Genomic DNA, 13,773 nt, shown 5'->3' on the forward strand with positions numbered 1-13,773 from the left:
CAGGGCCGGTGTGCAGGTGCAGGTCCAGGCTTTGGTTGCCTCTACACAAGAACAAGGACACCTTTATATAGAGTCCACAGGATGGAGGATTCATGGATTTCATCTAAAGGGCTAGATCTCCAATTGACATTACAGAGAGCACCATTTGCCCCTCAGAATCCCAAAGAGCACACAGGTCAAGTTCTATCCCTGTTGGCAGGCCAGGTCATACTCAGCATACAAAACACTCAAGCTGTTCAAGAAGCCATCCCTGGCAGTAAACATAACCATACTCTCTTCTTCCCCACTAATTTTATCTTGCTTAATTAAAAAGAAATCTTACAAGTTAGATAATTATAGACGAAGAAATTGAAACTTTGATGGATTTTTACACTCTGAACTCCAATGGCAATTAACAGAGATGGAACTCATCCAAACCTCACGTCTTTAGACATGTTGTTTGGGAGACAGGAGAATAAAAAAAGAAAAGAAAAAAGAAAACTGGTCTCTGCTAAGATCAGCCTACAAGTGAAGGTACTGAGCCTTGGAGTAACAGCTACGGGATGAGTCTGAAACAAGCTAAGAATCAAGGGAAAAGATAAGACAATGTCTTTAAGAAGTCTGTGGTCCACCAGCACACAGAGCTGTGTGGGGAAGGTAAGCTGGGACTCATGGTAAGAAAGGAAGCCAAGGGATGAACTCCCAGAGCAGCAGTCACCATGGACTGAGGATGTGAGATGCAGGAGTGCCTCAAATAACCAAAACGGCAGATTTAACACAGGCACCAAAGTAGGGTAGGTTTGTTTGTGGGGAGCGGCTATTGGAAAGTGTCACACAAGGAGGGGTTACTGGGAAAGGAGGGCTGAGCAAGTAAAAATGGCCTGGATTCACATGTAGTCCTTTAGGAACAATACTGGCTTCTTTGGAACTTGGGCTATCAGCCATTGGCCTGTTTACAAGCAGTTCTGGGTAAGACAGGAGAGTTTCTTGTCTGGTTTCATCACCTTTGAGCCCTTGAAGGAAACAGGAAGCATCAACATTTCTCAAGATTTGCCCTTTCACACCTACACATGCCTGGCAAGCTCTGCAAATCTATCCAGATTCACAGTCTGAATAGGTTGCACAAAACACCAGTCTTTCTGAAATAGGGATGTGCTTTCTTTAAATTTGGTGGAACAGAGGATTGGTTTCAGGGCCAGTGAGGCAGGCCTGAGTCTCAGGTGGGACATTCTTCACTTATAGGAGAGCTCAGTCCCCAGGGCAAAGGGGAAAAGGCACTTCCCTTTTGACAGCAGTGCTGGGACTCCTGTGGAAACCTAGTGACCAGACTGCACAGTACCCATAGAGACCAGAGGCACCACATCCTGCTTTCTCCTCCCCCGGTGAGCTCTGAGTCACAGTTATGAGGAATGATGACCAGCAGCTTCATCTGTGATGATTCCTCATGTGGTCATTTTTGAAGAACACAAACATGATGTTTTCCAGAGATCTCCTCTGAAGCAGCTGCAGGCTTCTCTAGTTCAATGTGTGTATACTGCCTGGTTTGATTTTAGCAAGGACAAAGCAATAAAACAGCAGGATGTGGATGTTTAGAAGACATAAAACAATGATGTTTATTTAGTTGTTTTTGGGGGGTTTGTTTTTGTTGTGTTTTCTGTTTTGGTTTTTTGGGGTTTTTTTTTGGTTTTTGTTTTTTAGCAGTGGGATATAAGAGTAAAGAGATTTGGCTTTAGGTTAAAGCATATTGAAATTTAAAATTTTCTGTAGTACTCATGGTCAACAGGAGAAAGAGTAAGAAAATATGAAAATGGTTAAGATTTCCGTCCCTTACCCTTTCCTGACCTCTCCAACAGAAAGGCCACATCAATTTATAGATAGTGTTTAAACAGTCACTATATGGGATGAAGATGTCTGAAGTCTACATCTCTCCTCAGCAACACAGCTGCACCTGTTGCATGGCTTTCTGCAGTCCTGGGACATCACAGGGGGCACTCAGAACAAAGGGAATCATAGCTGCAAGGTCTCTATCAACCCGGAGAGACTTATAGGACACAATGGGGAAGACAGTTGGGGAGGCTCTGGGGTTTCCAGCCTCAGCTTCCTTATTATGGAGTCCTGCTTGTCTGAGTAAAAAAGCCAGACATTTCAGAAAGAGATAGCAACAGAGTTGTTTTTAGTGAGTTTGTGATTCAGGTGAGGGGACAACTTGTGGGACTCGGTTCTCTCTTTTCACCGTGTAGTTCCCAAGGAGCAATGATCAAGCTCAGGCTGTCAGCCTCAGAGGCAGGGACCTTTACCCTCACTCATCTCACTAACCCACGAAGAATATTTATTATGTGGATGTAGATGTTGGGATGTAAATCCACATCTGAAGTAAAAATGCAATGATTGTTCAGGGCCCTTGTCAGAAAGCAGAGTGTTAAAGGAGGACCAGGGAATGGCTGGCCAAGCACCACATGGGACCTAATCTTATTTGCTCACAGATTCTGCTGACATTGGGCCAAGCTGCCTTTCTGTGCTCCATTTTCCTCATTTTTAGATCATTACAGTCTTGGCAAGAAGGAAGCAGAATGGAGGTCTAATTTTGCTGTACCTTTCATTCTAAGACAAGAAAGAACATCTGGAATTTTCATGTGATTCTCGGTGGTTGCAACAACATCATGTGAACAGAGTCTGTCACAGAATGTGGTTCAGGTGTGGGAAAGCTGTCTCATCAGGACAGGGCAGCAAAGAACCCCACACATCTTCTCCCAAAGCAAGGCACATTCATGGAAGTATTCCAAGTTTCTCATTTAATTTCTGAAATGATCTGCAGACTTAAAAAGCTCAAAGTGCTTGTGGCCTAAGTGTCAGAACCTGAATTCAGATCCCCAGCACCCATGTAAGAAGCTAGGAGCAGTGGTATGTGCCTAGAATACCAGCACTGAGGAGCTGGGAACCAGAGGATCCCTGGGGCTTCTTGGTCAGCCAGCCTAGCCTAATTAATAAGCTCCATGTCCCATGAGAGAGATCCTGAATGAACAATTAAGGCAGAGAATGATCAAAGAAGACACCTTATTTAACCTCTGGTCTCCACAAATATGAACATGGTCACACACACACACACACACACACACACACACACACACACACACACACTGCAGATTTCCTTACACATTGCATCTTCTTTTGCATGGTAGTTAAATGAACAACATCATCTTCTCCAGGCTTCATAAAGACAGTGTCGATTTTCTTCTACTACCAGAACAGCATCCTCTCCCTAACCTGTGTCCCAGGTCACCGTAATCAGGCTGAAGGCCACACACAAGCACCGACATATGGAAAACATTCGACATTGATGGTAGGATGAGACCTCCATGATCTATATTCATGCTTTGGAAGAACAGAGCCTACCACACATCCTGTCCACCCAGAGGGCCAAAAGTACCACGGATTTTCTGAAAATGGAACATTCTGGTCCACAAAGAAATTGTTTGTTTCTGGGGCTGAACCCACATCACATCAGGCTGGCCAAGGCATCCTCCCTATCTCAGAAAGAAAAGTTTCTCTTAACTGTCCCCCACCCTGACACAAATACCTTTTCTTTCCTTTTTCTTCATCACAGTGGCTCACAGCATAGCTCTGGGTTTCTGGTTTCTGTGGAGGACTGGATCCCTTCCTCTTACTTCCACATCATTCAGTGAACAAGTTATTGTTTGTGTCAAAATACAAAGGACAGATTCTCCATTTGACGATGTGGTCCTTTTATTTGAACTGAAAGGCGTCATTACAAAGTGCAAACACCTCTTTGGTAATGGACTGGATACAAGGAACATAAAATGTCATTTGGCTGTTGGCAACAGTCAGAAAAGTAAATAAATATGTACACTACTTTGAATCACAGAAGCCCAGTGCAGTGGCTAGTCAAAAAGGGTATCTGGTCACTGTCCACTGCCTGGACAATGTGGCTGTAACATCAAAATGGAGATCTGCAGACATCTTGGTTTGAAATACAGAAAATGATGTAAATCACAGCCAGCTTCCCACACAGGAGCAGAAAACAAAAACCCTTGGCACCTGTCTAAGCTCCATGGACACTTTTGTGTCTTGGCACAAGACATACCCCTGGGGCTCATGTGAGACACCAGATACCCAGGGCAGGCTCTCCCACCATTTCCATGCCTGAGCAATTACATGGCCATCAGATTTCAGATGCATGGTTACGTCTCCTACTTCACAGAAGTCTGTTCTGAAATCTCATCACTAAGTTCAACTTAATATTTCATGAATGTCTGCCCCTGCTGGACCACCAGCTTCTGAATATCATTAGCAACATGAGGGTTAAGACAAGGTGACCACTTTTCCATATGCAATGTGGTGAATCCACCATGAACATGCCCATGCTGGGATGCTATCTCTGCTCAGCAACCTTACACATGTGGCTTTGTGTCTATCTCTAGGAAGGTAATCATATCAGCATGGGGATCATATACATACACACCACAATGGCCTTACTGCCCAACATAAGCCAGAGGCTTCAAGGAACTGAACAACTCCCTATCTGACCATGGTCTCCCTATAATGGCATCCATTTTGTCCTTTTCCAACTGACATTGACTCGTCTGAGTCCTTGAGGTATTCCTCCCCAGCCCTGGGGGAGGTGACCCTCTTGATGTACCCACAATGGCTGGCATACAGTGCTGGGCACATCAGTGTATATAAGGTGAGACTTGCTTGTTCAGAAAGAGTCCTCAGAACCTTATGAGACTAGAATGGAATATTTTGGTCAATTAAAAACAAGAGACTATGAGGTATAATAGTTGCTTTTCACTGAATTAAAAAAAATTTGCATAGTGGAAATAATTTTTTCTAACATCTAAAATGGGCAAATTTTTATAAAACATCATGCAATAAAAAATGAGGTATAGGGATTTTTTTTTTCCTTTAAAGCATTCACACAATGTGATTTCCTGACATTCAGGCTCTGCCTGTCTGTCATCTATTCAAAGGACCTGGAGAGTGAATCACCCTCCCTACATTGTGGCCAGGAACCAAGGCAGGTGGTGGCTGCAGACCATCCTACCAATGCAAAGGGCTGTTCAGGTCATTCAACATGGCATGGGACCAAAGGATTTCACATTCAGTTTACAGCAAGGCAGTATTTACACACGTTCTAAGTGGAAACAAGATTATTTCTAAATGTGGCTTAATAATGTGACAGTCGTGTGTAGAAGGGCGGACATGGTCCCAAGGTGCAGGATTGTGTCGGTATTGTTATTAGATGCTGAAGGGCCCTGAAGAGGAAGATAGCAGACATGAAAGAGTGGTGGAAGAAACCCCTAGTATCCCTGTAGGGATTGTGGCCCAGGATGTTATTTTATAAGATACTGTTCGTTTGCCAAATGCTTGTTTAAATGAAGCCTGTCAAAGACCTCCTGCCTCGTTTAAACAGAAATGGCATCATCAGGCAGAAGCAATGTCGAAACCCATGTCTTAACTGTGTGATTTAATAGTAGCACCAATTTTCTATTTGAAAACACTTAAATATAAACCTGAGAAGTCTAACATGAAGTGAGGGCCAGAGCCTGCACCCACTCCTGCCTGCTCAATTTCCTTCTACAAACACAAGGTCTGAAGCAGCCCCGGCTGCTTTTGCGATGGCACAGCAGAGGTCCTGAAATGTCTGAGATCCCAACTTGTCCTGTGGTCTGAAGCTCCCCATGCTGTCATCTTGGCTCACAAGGATTCTGTGGACCAGCTTCGAGGAGCTCAGCTCGGGAACACTAAGGCTTTTCCTCTGCAGTGTTCCTTAAGCAGACAGGACAGCAAGCACCTTCGACTTTCACAGGCTGCTGGCAGGCTGCAGGCTGGCAAGCTTCCACAAAGCAGGTGACCTGGCCATTCTAAAGGAGGAGAGATACATGTTTGTCATTCTTGGGCCCTCTACTTGGCATGACCCATATGACCCCTGGACCAATATGACACCCCATGGTCCTTACCCCCACCCCCCACAGTATGTCCTAGCCTCTGTGTTTGGCTCAGCTTGTCTGGGATTGTGACTAAAGACAATGCTTGGGGCATTTCAGCTATAAATATATCCCCTGGAGGATCCCACTGCACACTCTACTGTCCTCTAACCCTACTGTGAAGCCCAGGATTAAAGGACTGAGCTGTATCACACCTAATCTATGCTTACTCCTGCCAGGAAGCACAATGAGACCACAGGGAAGTGGTCTTCACCTCTGCAAATAATCTTTCCTCTCCTAGCTTAGTCTTCTTTAGCCAGGCAACCCAGGGATGCTTGGGGTACTCTACTGTAGAGTGTTCAGGTAAAGAGACAGATACAAACCTTGTCCTCTGCTAGACAAGAGGTGATGTGGATCTGCTTTCATCCCTGCTGTCCTGCCTTCTGGCTCTGCTGCAAGTTTATTCCTAACAGGGCTGCAGGGGAACCTGTGCTCATAACCAAGGTTTATCACTGGCCGACCTGTCAGCTCTTCCCAAAGATGGACTATGTCTGCTCGTATTCTATGTAACTAATATCCCAGGCCAGACCTGGACAATAGGGATAAGGGGCAGGGGGAGTGAATGTAACAGCCAGCTCTTCGAGGACAGGTCCTAAGTTGTGGAGTTTTCAGGTTCACAGGTGTGTGTGTGTGTGTGTGTGTTCCTTATACACCATTAGAAGCTAAGGTGGTTCACACAAATGCCCCCCATTTGCTCTTTGCAGCTTATGAGGGGAAACCAGCACTGAGGATGAGGCCAGAGGGACATTTGGACTACCGGCTCTCCAGGTGTGATGGCTATGAACCTGGCCCCATACTTACTTTGCACTCACAAACCGTGCATGTGTCTTTTTTCCACTTCGTGTTGCTGCCGTGGGTTTCACCACTGTCATCCACACACTCTGTGGTACTGAGCCGAGTCTCCAGGCTGTTTATCTGCAGCAAGGCGCAAGGCAGTCAATCTTCACAGAATAAACCTCAACAGCCGTGCTCAGCAGAGGAGAGGCTGCCCACGTTACAACAGGTGATGCGAGTCTACTTGCCACAGGGAGTTCAACCCTGCCCCCTGCCTCCCTACTGAGCACAGTGTGGTCCACAGTCCACACTGGAGCGGAGCACAGAAACTCAAGCTACTCTGTGAGGCTCCTTGACATAAGATCACCTTGCTGTCTTTGTATCAGGATGGCCATTCTCCCAACAGCCTAAATCCCAACTGGAATTCAGTTAGCCAGCGATCTAGCCACAATAAGATAGACTTCAGCATTTCCAAACCAAACAAGGCAAACTTCTGTAGAGACAGCTCACTAGTATAACTGATGTTTTAGTTATTAACTCTCAGCATTCCTACTTGAGGTCTTGAAGAAAACTACAGGATAGGTGAGTGTCCTCAGGAAGTGGAGAGTAATGTGGGCACCTATGGCTGACTCTTTGAGTTAACTCAAAGCCCAGATATCTAAGGACCAAGATATCTAGTGGCTGTGATCTGGACAGCTGTCAGCATTGATGAGCCATAGGCAGCTGCACAGGAAGGTCGTGCAGCTTTGGGAAGGACCAAAACTTCCTGAGCTGTCTGTAAAAAGGCCCTTCTGCATTGTCAGATCTACTGGAATCTCCAGCCAAGCAGTCCTGTCTCTGACTACAAATAGAATGTAAGTGATGGTACCGTGGACATTAAGTCCACGTGGACTTCCTGGACCAACCCTTGCTCCAAAGAACACCTGCTTCCATCAGTATCCAGAGGTCTCCTTGGGTTGGTCTGAGCTTCTCCACCTGGGCCAGGAATCCCCAGCACCACCCACTAGTGCTTCAGAGAAAACCAAGCTGGGTGTTAGAATGCACAGAGATGGAACCCTATGCCTGTAGGGCAAAGATCAAGCAGGAACAGATGCCATAGGAATAGCTTTTTGATCTAGAAAGGAATTTGGGTTACATGAGTTTCCCCTGAGCCTATCACATGAGTAGCCTTGGGATAGGGAAAGAGCCAGACCCAAGAATCCCACAAACCAGTCACTAATGGCACACTACCTTCTGGGACACTCTCCACACCACCCAGGACAACAACTCGTTGCCTCATAATTCAAGTACACACACTTAATGTTCTTTGACATTGAGTGATCATACCTCCCATTCTAGCCTGAGGTCTCAGCCTCTCTTTGAGACATGGCCTTTAGTAATTGAACAGAGCTTTAGAGAAGCAGAACAAAGTTCCTTAGACAGAAAGAGAGGAATTTATCTATAGATCTTCAGCCAGGGCTGTAGTGTGTAGACCTGGGTGCCCTGCTGTCTTAGTTAGGGTTTTACTGCTATAAACAGACAGCATGACCAAGGTAACTCTTATAGGGACAACATTTAATTGTGGCTGGCTTACAGGTTCAGAGGTTCAGTCCATTATTATCAAGTTGGGAACGTGGCAGCATCCAGGCAGGCATGGTGCAGGAGAAGCTGAGAATTCTCTATCTTTATCTGAAGGCTGCTAGCAGAATACTGGCTTCCAGGCAGCTAGGATGAGGGTCTTAAAGCCCACAGTGACGCACCTATTCCAACAGAGCCACACCTTCTAATAGTGCCATTCCCTGGGCCAAACATATACAAACCGTCACACATGCCATGCAGTTTCCACTGGTCTACCGTCACTGACTATGCTCTGGAAACAGTTACTTCCAAACTATCCCACCAGCAGTGGCTTACCAACAGGAATTCAGCTTTGTCTTCTCCCACTCTTCTTCATCTGAGTTTGCTTGAGTTTTCTGGGACTTTCTGTCTATTCCAATGGTATCTTCTCAGCCATATTCCCTGGCAGGGTACTCTAAACCTAGAGACACCAAGTGTCCTCTGCCCAGTGTCTGAGTTGTGGTGGTTTGAATGAGATGTCCCCTAACAGTCCTGGGCATTTGGGCAAATGTTTCCCAGTCACTTGGGGAAGGCCTAGGAGGCTTGGCCATGTTGGAAGAAGTCCATCGGTGTGGGCAGACTCTGAGATTTCAAAGTTTTGCATCATTACTTGGTTCCTTTCTCAAACTCCTGTTTTCCGTTCAAGATGTGAACCTTGGCTTCCTACTCCCGCGGCCCTGCTTCTACCCATAACCACGGACTCCCAACTTTCTGAAACTGCAAGCCCAAAGACACTCTTCTATATGTTGTCTTGGTTATGATATGTAATCACAGCAATAAAAGGACCTAACACACTAGTTCACAGGGAAGCATGAAGGCATGACTTTCGTGGAACCTAGCTAGAGCCAGGCTAGAGCAAAGCAAGGTATACAAGTGGCCATGCCCCAGCAGGTGAGGGCAAATCAACACTTTCACAGTCACCCAGAAACGCAAGGCCTCTGGAAACCTAGAAGGCAGGAAGTGTGTAGGTAAAAAGCCCAAGGAGGAGCAGATGGCAGTGGCTCAGGCCAGCCTTACCTGTTTTCTGAGGTCTGTGATGATCTTTTGCATTTCCAGAACAAACTCCTTGAGATCATTAGTTGCTGGCCCTTCCAAGTGCTCATGGGTGGCTGATGTGACATTGCTAAGATGTTTGCCATGTTTTACACTAAGGAGTAAGGATAAAATTCAGAGTGTCAATGTGCAAGTCTAAGCCAACATTCCTAAGTGCATCCCTTCTGTAGATCAGCCAGTATTGCACACTACAACCCAGCATTGTCAAGCAGGACACTGGCCTTGTCTACTCTGTACTCTGGGGCATTTCTGCTTTAGCCAACCTAGGCTATGACTGAGTTTAAAGCAACAGCAAGGCCTCAGCCTATTCCACAGACTCACTATAGGCGGGATACCCTCCAGACTCCACCAAAACTCACCTTAGTGCTTTCCGCCACCTGGCTCTCTTTGTGGGCTTATCCTCCTCATAGCTGAATTCGAGAGATCGTCTTCCCCGGAAATGGTAGGAGAAGGCATTGAATTGTCCCCTGGTCCTACAGTCTGGTGAAAAAACAAAATGGGGAAATCAGTTACAAATGACTCTAATTTAGGATACACTTACATCGTGTAAAGTAGGAGCTATTGTTATGACCCATCCTCTCCCCCACTTCAATTAGGATACATGTATGTCAGGCAGCACCTGAAGGAACTCATGGAGCTAACAGTGGGTCTGTGAGTATCTGTCGTTCCAGTACTCAAACCTGCTAAAAGCTTTAAGCCAGTCTCCCTGAGGACAAAGCACCCTGCACTGGGGCATCCCAGGTGACCACTATGCCCTCCTACAGTCCACACATGTAGACTTGAGCATTCTACTTTTATGATCTAAGTCCTCTCGCAATTGTCAGATGATGCTCTGCCCCATGAGACCTCGTGATCTGCTCAAATCAACCTATAACAAGCCCAAGTAATTTCCAAACACCCCCTTGCCTTGGTTGAGGCCTCATCCCAAGCTTAAGCTCTAGATATGTGAAGAAATCCTATTCTGTCTCACCTTAAGCCTACCTACGCTATCCACTAAAGTCATCCATTTTTGTACCTCCTTTCCCCTGTTAGAATAGCCTGGCCCAGAAGAAAGCAAAGCTTGTCTCTCCCAAACTCTAAAGTCCTGTGACCTCACTGAAGCAGAAACCCTGGCAAAGGCCAAGATGTAATATACAGAGCCAGTGGCAGTTGCCTTTGTGGATGACAGACTGAAGATCCTGACATCTGTCCCTAGAAATGGGAGGACGTGTTCTAAGTGAGCCAAGGCCTCACTTCTGACCACAAAACAGTCCTTGAGAGGCACGTCGTTTGCTATCCCTGGTCATTATCTGACCTGAGTTAAACAGGGAGGGTTAAATCTGTTCTGTCCACTAATCAGAGTAGATAAAGTGGCTTCTCAGATGGCTCTAGGAACACAAACCAGATCCACAGCAGCTTGGCCTTTCGCAGCCATGATTAGAACCTCTTCCTCCAATCTTTTCTGAAAACTGAAGCCAGGTCAGGCAAAGCTCGAGATTCTGGAAGAGGGCAAGTGTGATTCTCTATCACAAAGCCTTGCCCCAGACACCAGAGAACAATAAGAAGGCAGGGTGTATCCCATGGGAATGGGTGTGCCCAGTGGCCCTGACCTGAGAACTATACATTAGATGGGTTCTGGGAATCCAGAGCCATCATATTTGCCATGGATGCTCCAGCTATCCCTCAAGCACAAAGTACAAGGACTACCCAGAAGTAGTCTGCCTGGCTTGTGTCAGCTGCATGCACTTTGCAACCTAGTGCAACGTAGGCCCTAGTGCAACCTCACACCCAACGCTGCTGCTATAGAAGTGGTGTGTTCACAAAGCAAATGTACCAAATCATGGTAATACCTGGAAAGTTCTGTGTATACAGGACACCTGTGCTCCAAATCTGACCCTCACCTGGAACACTTTGCCTGCCTAGGAATGGTTTACTCCTCTAGCCAGAACCTTGTACAATAGAAGAATTTGCTGCAAAGGAGGAGAATGTTCAGATTCTAAGTGAAGTCACATGTTTATAATCCTACTGACACTCACCAGAATTTCTTGTCAAACCTTTTAAGTAAGTAACTTGAATCACTGTCGCTAGTCATGGGACAAACTTGTTCCTTATGCCTCCTAACTATGGTACATAAAACACACATACCTAACATAGCCCCGTGTGCCTCCATCCGTGGCCCCATGTCTTACTTAACATTTAGAAAAACATCAGAAAAACCCACATGGAGGGAAACCTACCAAAAGGACCCAGATTGGGACAGACTAAGATCTCTTCCTGGATACAGGAGTCTGGGAACTTTCAGGTAAAATTAAGTGAGGAGTCTGGGTGGAACTTGTCATGAACTAACATCATTTGGAAAAATAGTAAAATTCAAACAACATCCAAAAATTAGGTAACAATTTTATCCATGTAAAATTTTCCAATTATGATTATACTTCAGTAAATTATTTAGGAGAAGGTAGCAGGAAATCTTCAACTTTTGTGGTTTATTTATTTATTAAAAAAACCTTTTGTGTTTTATTCATTTATAGATAATACATACTTGTGTACACATAAAATATGCATTAGTAAAAGTATAAATAAATCTACAAAAATGTTAATACAGTTGGTGAATTTGGCTGAAATATTTGAATTTTCTATAGTATTTCAAATAGGGACTGTATGTGGGTATTAGTATGTACCTGCCTGCGACTGCCTCTGTGTATACATATGTGGGCTGTGCACATGTGTGTATGTGTACCATGTCCTAAGACTCAACAGTCCCTAGGCTGCAATATCACATCTAGTTTAAAGAAATGGGCAGGGCCACAACTCAGAAGCAGCTGTCCCAGGTTCTGGGGTACATGGTTATTGCTCTTGGTGTGGCGATGCAGGTGCAGCTCCCGGAAATGATCCCTCATGAGCCTTCTTCTAAAGCTTAGTTAGAAGAACAGGGTCTGGGGAGACAGCTCAGTAAATACAGCCCTTGCTGAGCAATCAGAAGAGTGGAGCTTGAATCTCTAAAGCGAGCTGGCTAGCTAGACAAGCGGCACTCTCACGCTCTGGGGTCAATAAAGGTCCCTGATAAGTGAATAAGGTGGAGGGTGATCAAAGGAGGTACTGGATGCTAACCTCTAGCCTCTACATGCCAAGTGTACGCATATGCATGTGCACCTGCACACATGCAAACATACACATACTATGCAAGCACACACCATGCACACCCCCCCTCAATTAATAGCAACCAACATTTTTTTTTTTCTTGAAAGATCTCAATGTTTTGTATTTTCTACTATATGTTAGGAATGGGTTTAGGCTAAAACGGAAATCATAAATTTAGAATCTTAAAGCCCTTTGGGGTTGGACAGAGCCTGCTATTTTAAGAGGCACAGTATCTGGAAGAAGCTATGTCAGCAAGAGTTTTGGACACTGGGTCTCTGCAGCAGCTGGGACAGGGATTAGAAAAGAGGCACAAAAGCTGGGTGGTGGTGGCGCACGCCTTTAATCCCAGCACTTGGGAGGCAGAGGCAGGCGGATTTCTGAGTTCGAGGCCAGCCTGGTCTACAGAGTGAGTTCCAGGACAGCCAGGACTATACAGAGAAACCCTGTCTCGAAAGACCGAAAAAAAAAAAAAAAAAAAAAAAAAGAGGCACAAGCCAAGCCAATGCCTGCCTCAGAGATGTCCCTTCTAGGACCACGGATCCTTCTAAGTAAAGGAATGAAGCCTGGCTCTGCTTCTGTAGCAGAAGGGGTCCTGGTGATGTTATCAGAAAATAGAGGCTCTGTATCTGAAAATAAAGACCAGCCTTGCACACTACTTTCAAGATAAGTCTTCTACAGACACAATGATACCATCCTCACAGGAAAGTATTTAAGCTGGAAAAACCTGGGAGAGTTAAAATAAAAAGAAGTAAAAGCAAATCTAAGTTCCCACAGTGTGACCTCAAGAATAGCAGTAATTCAGGATTAGGTACACAGTTATCACAATGTCCTTATGTGAATTCTTACAATAGAGGGAGAGAGGGAGAGAGGAGAGAGGGAGAGAGGGAGGGAGGGAGGGAGAGAGGGAGGGAGGGAGGGAGGGAGAAAGGGTGTGTAGAGAGAGCATGATACATATATACACACATACATATGGGAGAAAGGTATGCAAAAACATCACTTTGGACAAACCACATGATCATACACACTCACATAAGTTGTACCCACCACACATCCTCTTAGGATGTTAAATGCAACTTCAAAAGCCCAACCTGATTTTAATACTGACTAAATATCTTGAGTGACTACTTTAGCAGAAAAATAACCACAGTTCTGAACTCTGTGTGCCTCTTCTCGAGTCTTAGGTGGCCCATCTTGTTCAGGGTCCAATAGATAGGGCAGGGCTGAGAAGCAAGTGTGCTGCCCCATG

General features: G+C 45.3%; 1 protein-coding gene across 1 annotated transcript in view; it reads right to left on the reverse strand.

Moving 5' to 3' along the window:
• Nucleotides 1–3,698: 3,698 nt before the first annotated feature.
• The window catches only part of Pxdn (peroxidasin), a 47,171-nt gene continuing 37,096 nt past the window's right edge, over nucleotides 3,699–13,773 (reverse strand). Inside the window, exons 20-23 of the mRNA XM_034514672.1 lie at nucleotides 9,767–9,887; nucleotides 9,372–9,501; nucleotides 6,786–6,899; nucleotides 3,699–5,861 (exon numbers count right to left, since the gene is read on the reverse strand). Of these exons, the coding sequence (XP_034370563.1) occupies nucleotides 5,742–5,861; nucleotides 6,786–6,899; nucleotides 9,372–9,501; nucleotides 9,767–9,887 (485 nt within the window). The 3' untranslated portion in view covers nucleotides 3,699–5,741. The remainder of the gene's footprint in view (nucleotides 5,862–6,785; nucleotides 6,900–9,371; nucleotides 9,502–9,766; nucleotides 9,888–13,773) is intronic.

This window comes from Arvicanthis niloticus, chromosome 11, assembly GCF_011762505.2.
Source record: "Arvicanthis niloticus isolate mArvNil1 chromosome 11, mArvNil1.pat.X, whole genome shotgun sequence".
In the NCBI taxonomy this organism is placed as follows: Eukaryota; Metazoa; Chordata; class Mammalia; order Rodentia; family Muridae; genus Arvicanthis; species Arvicanthis niloticus.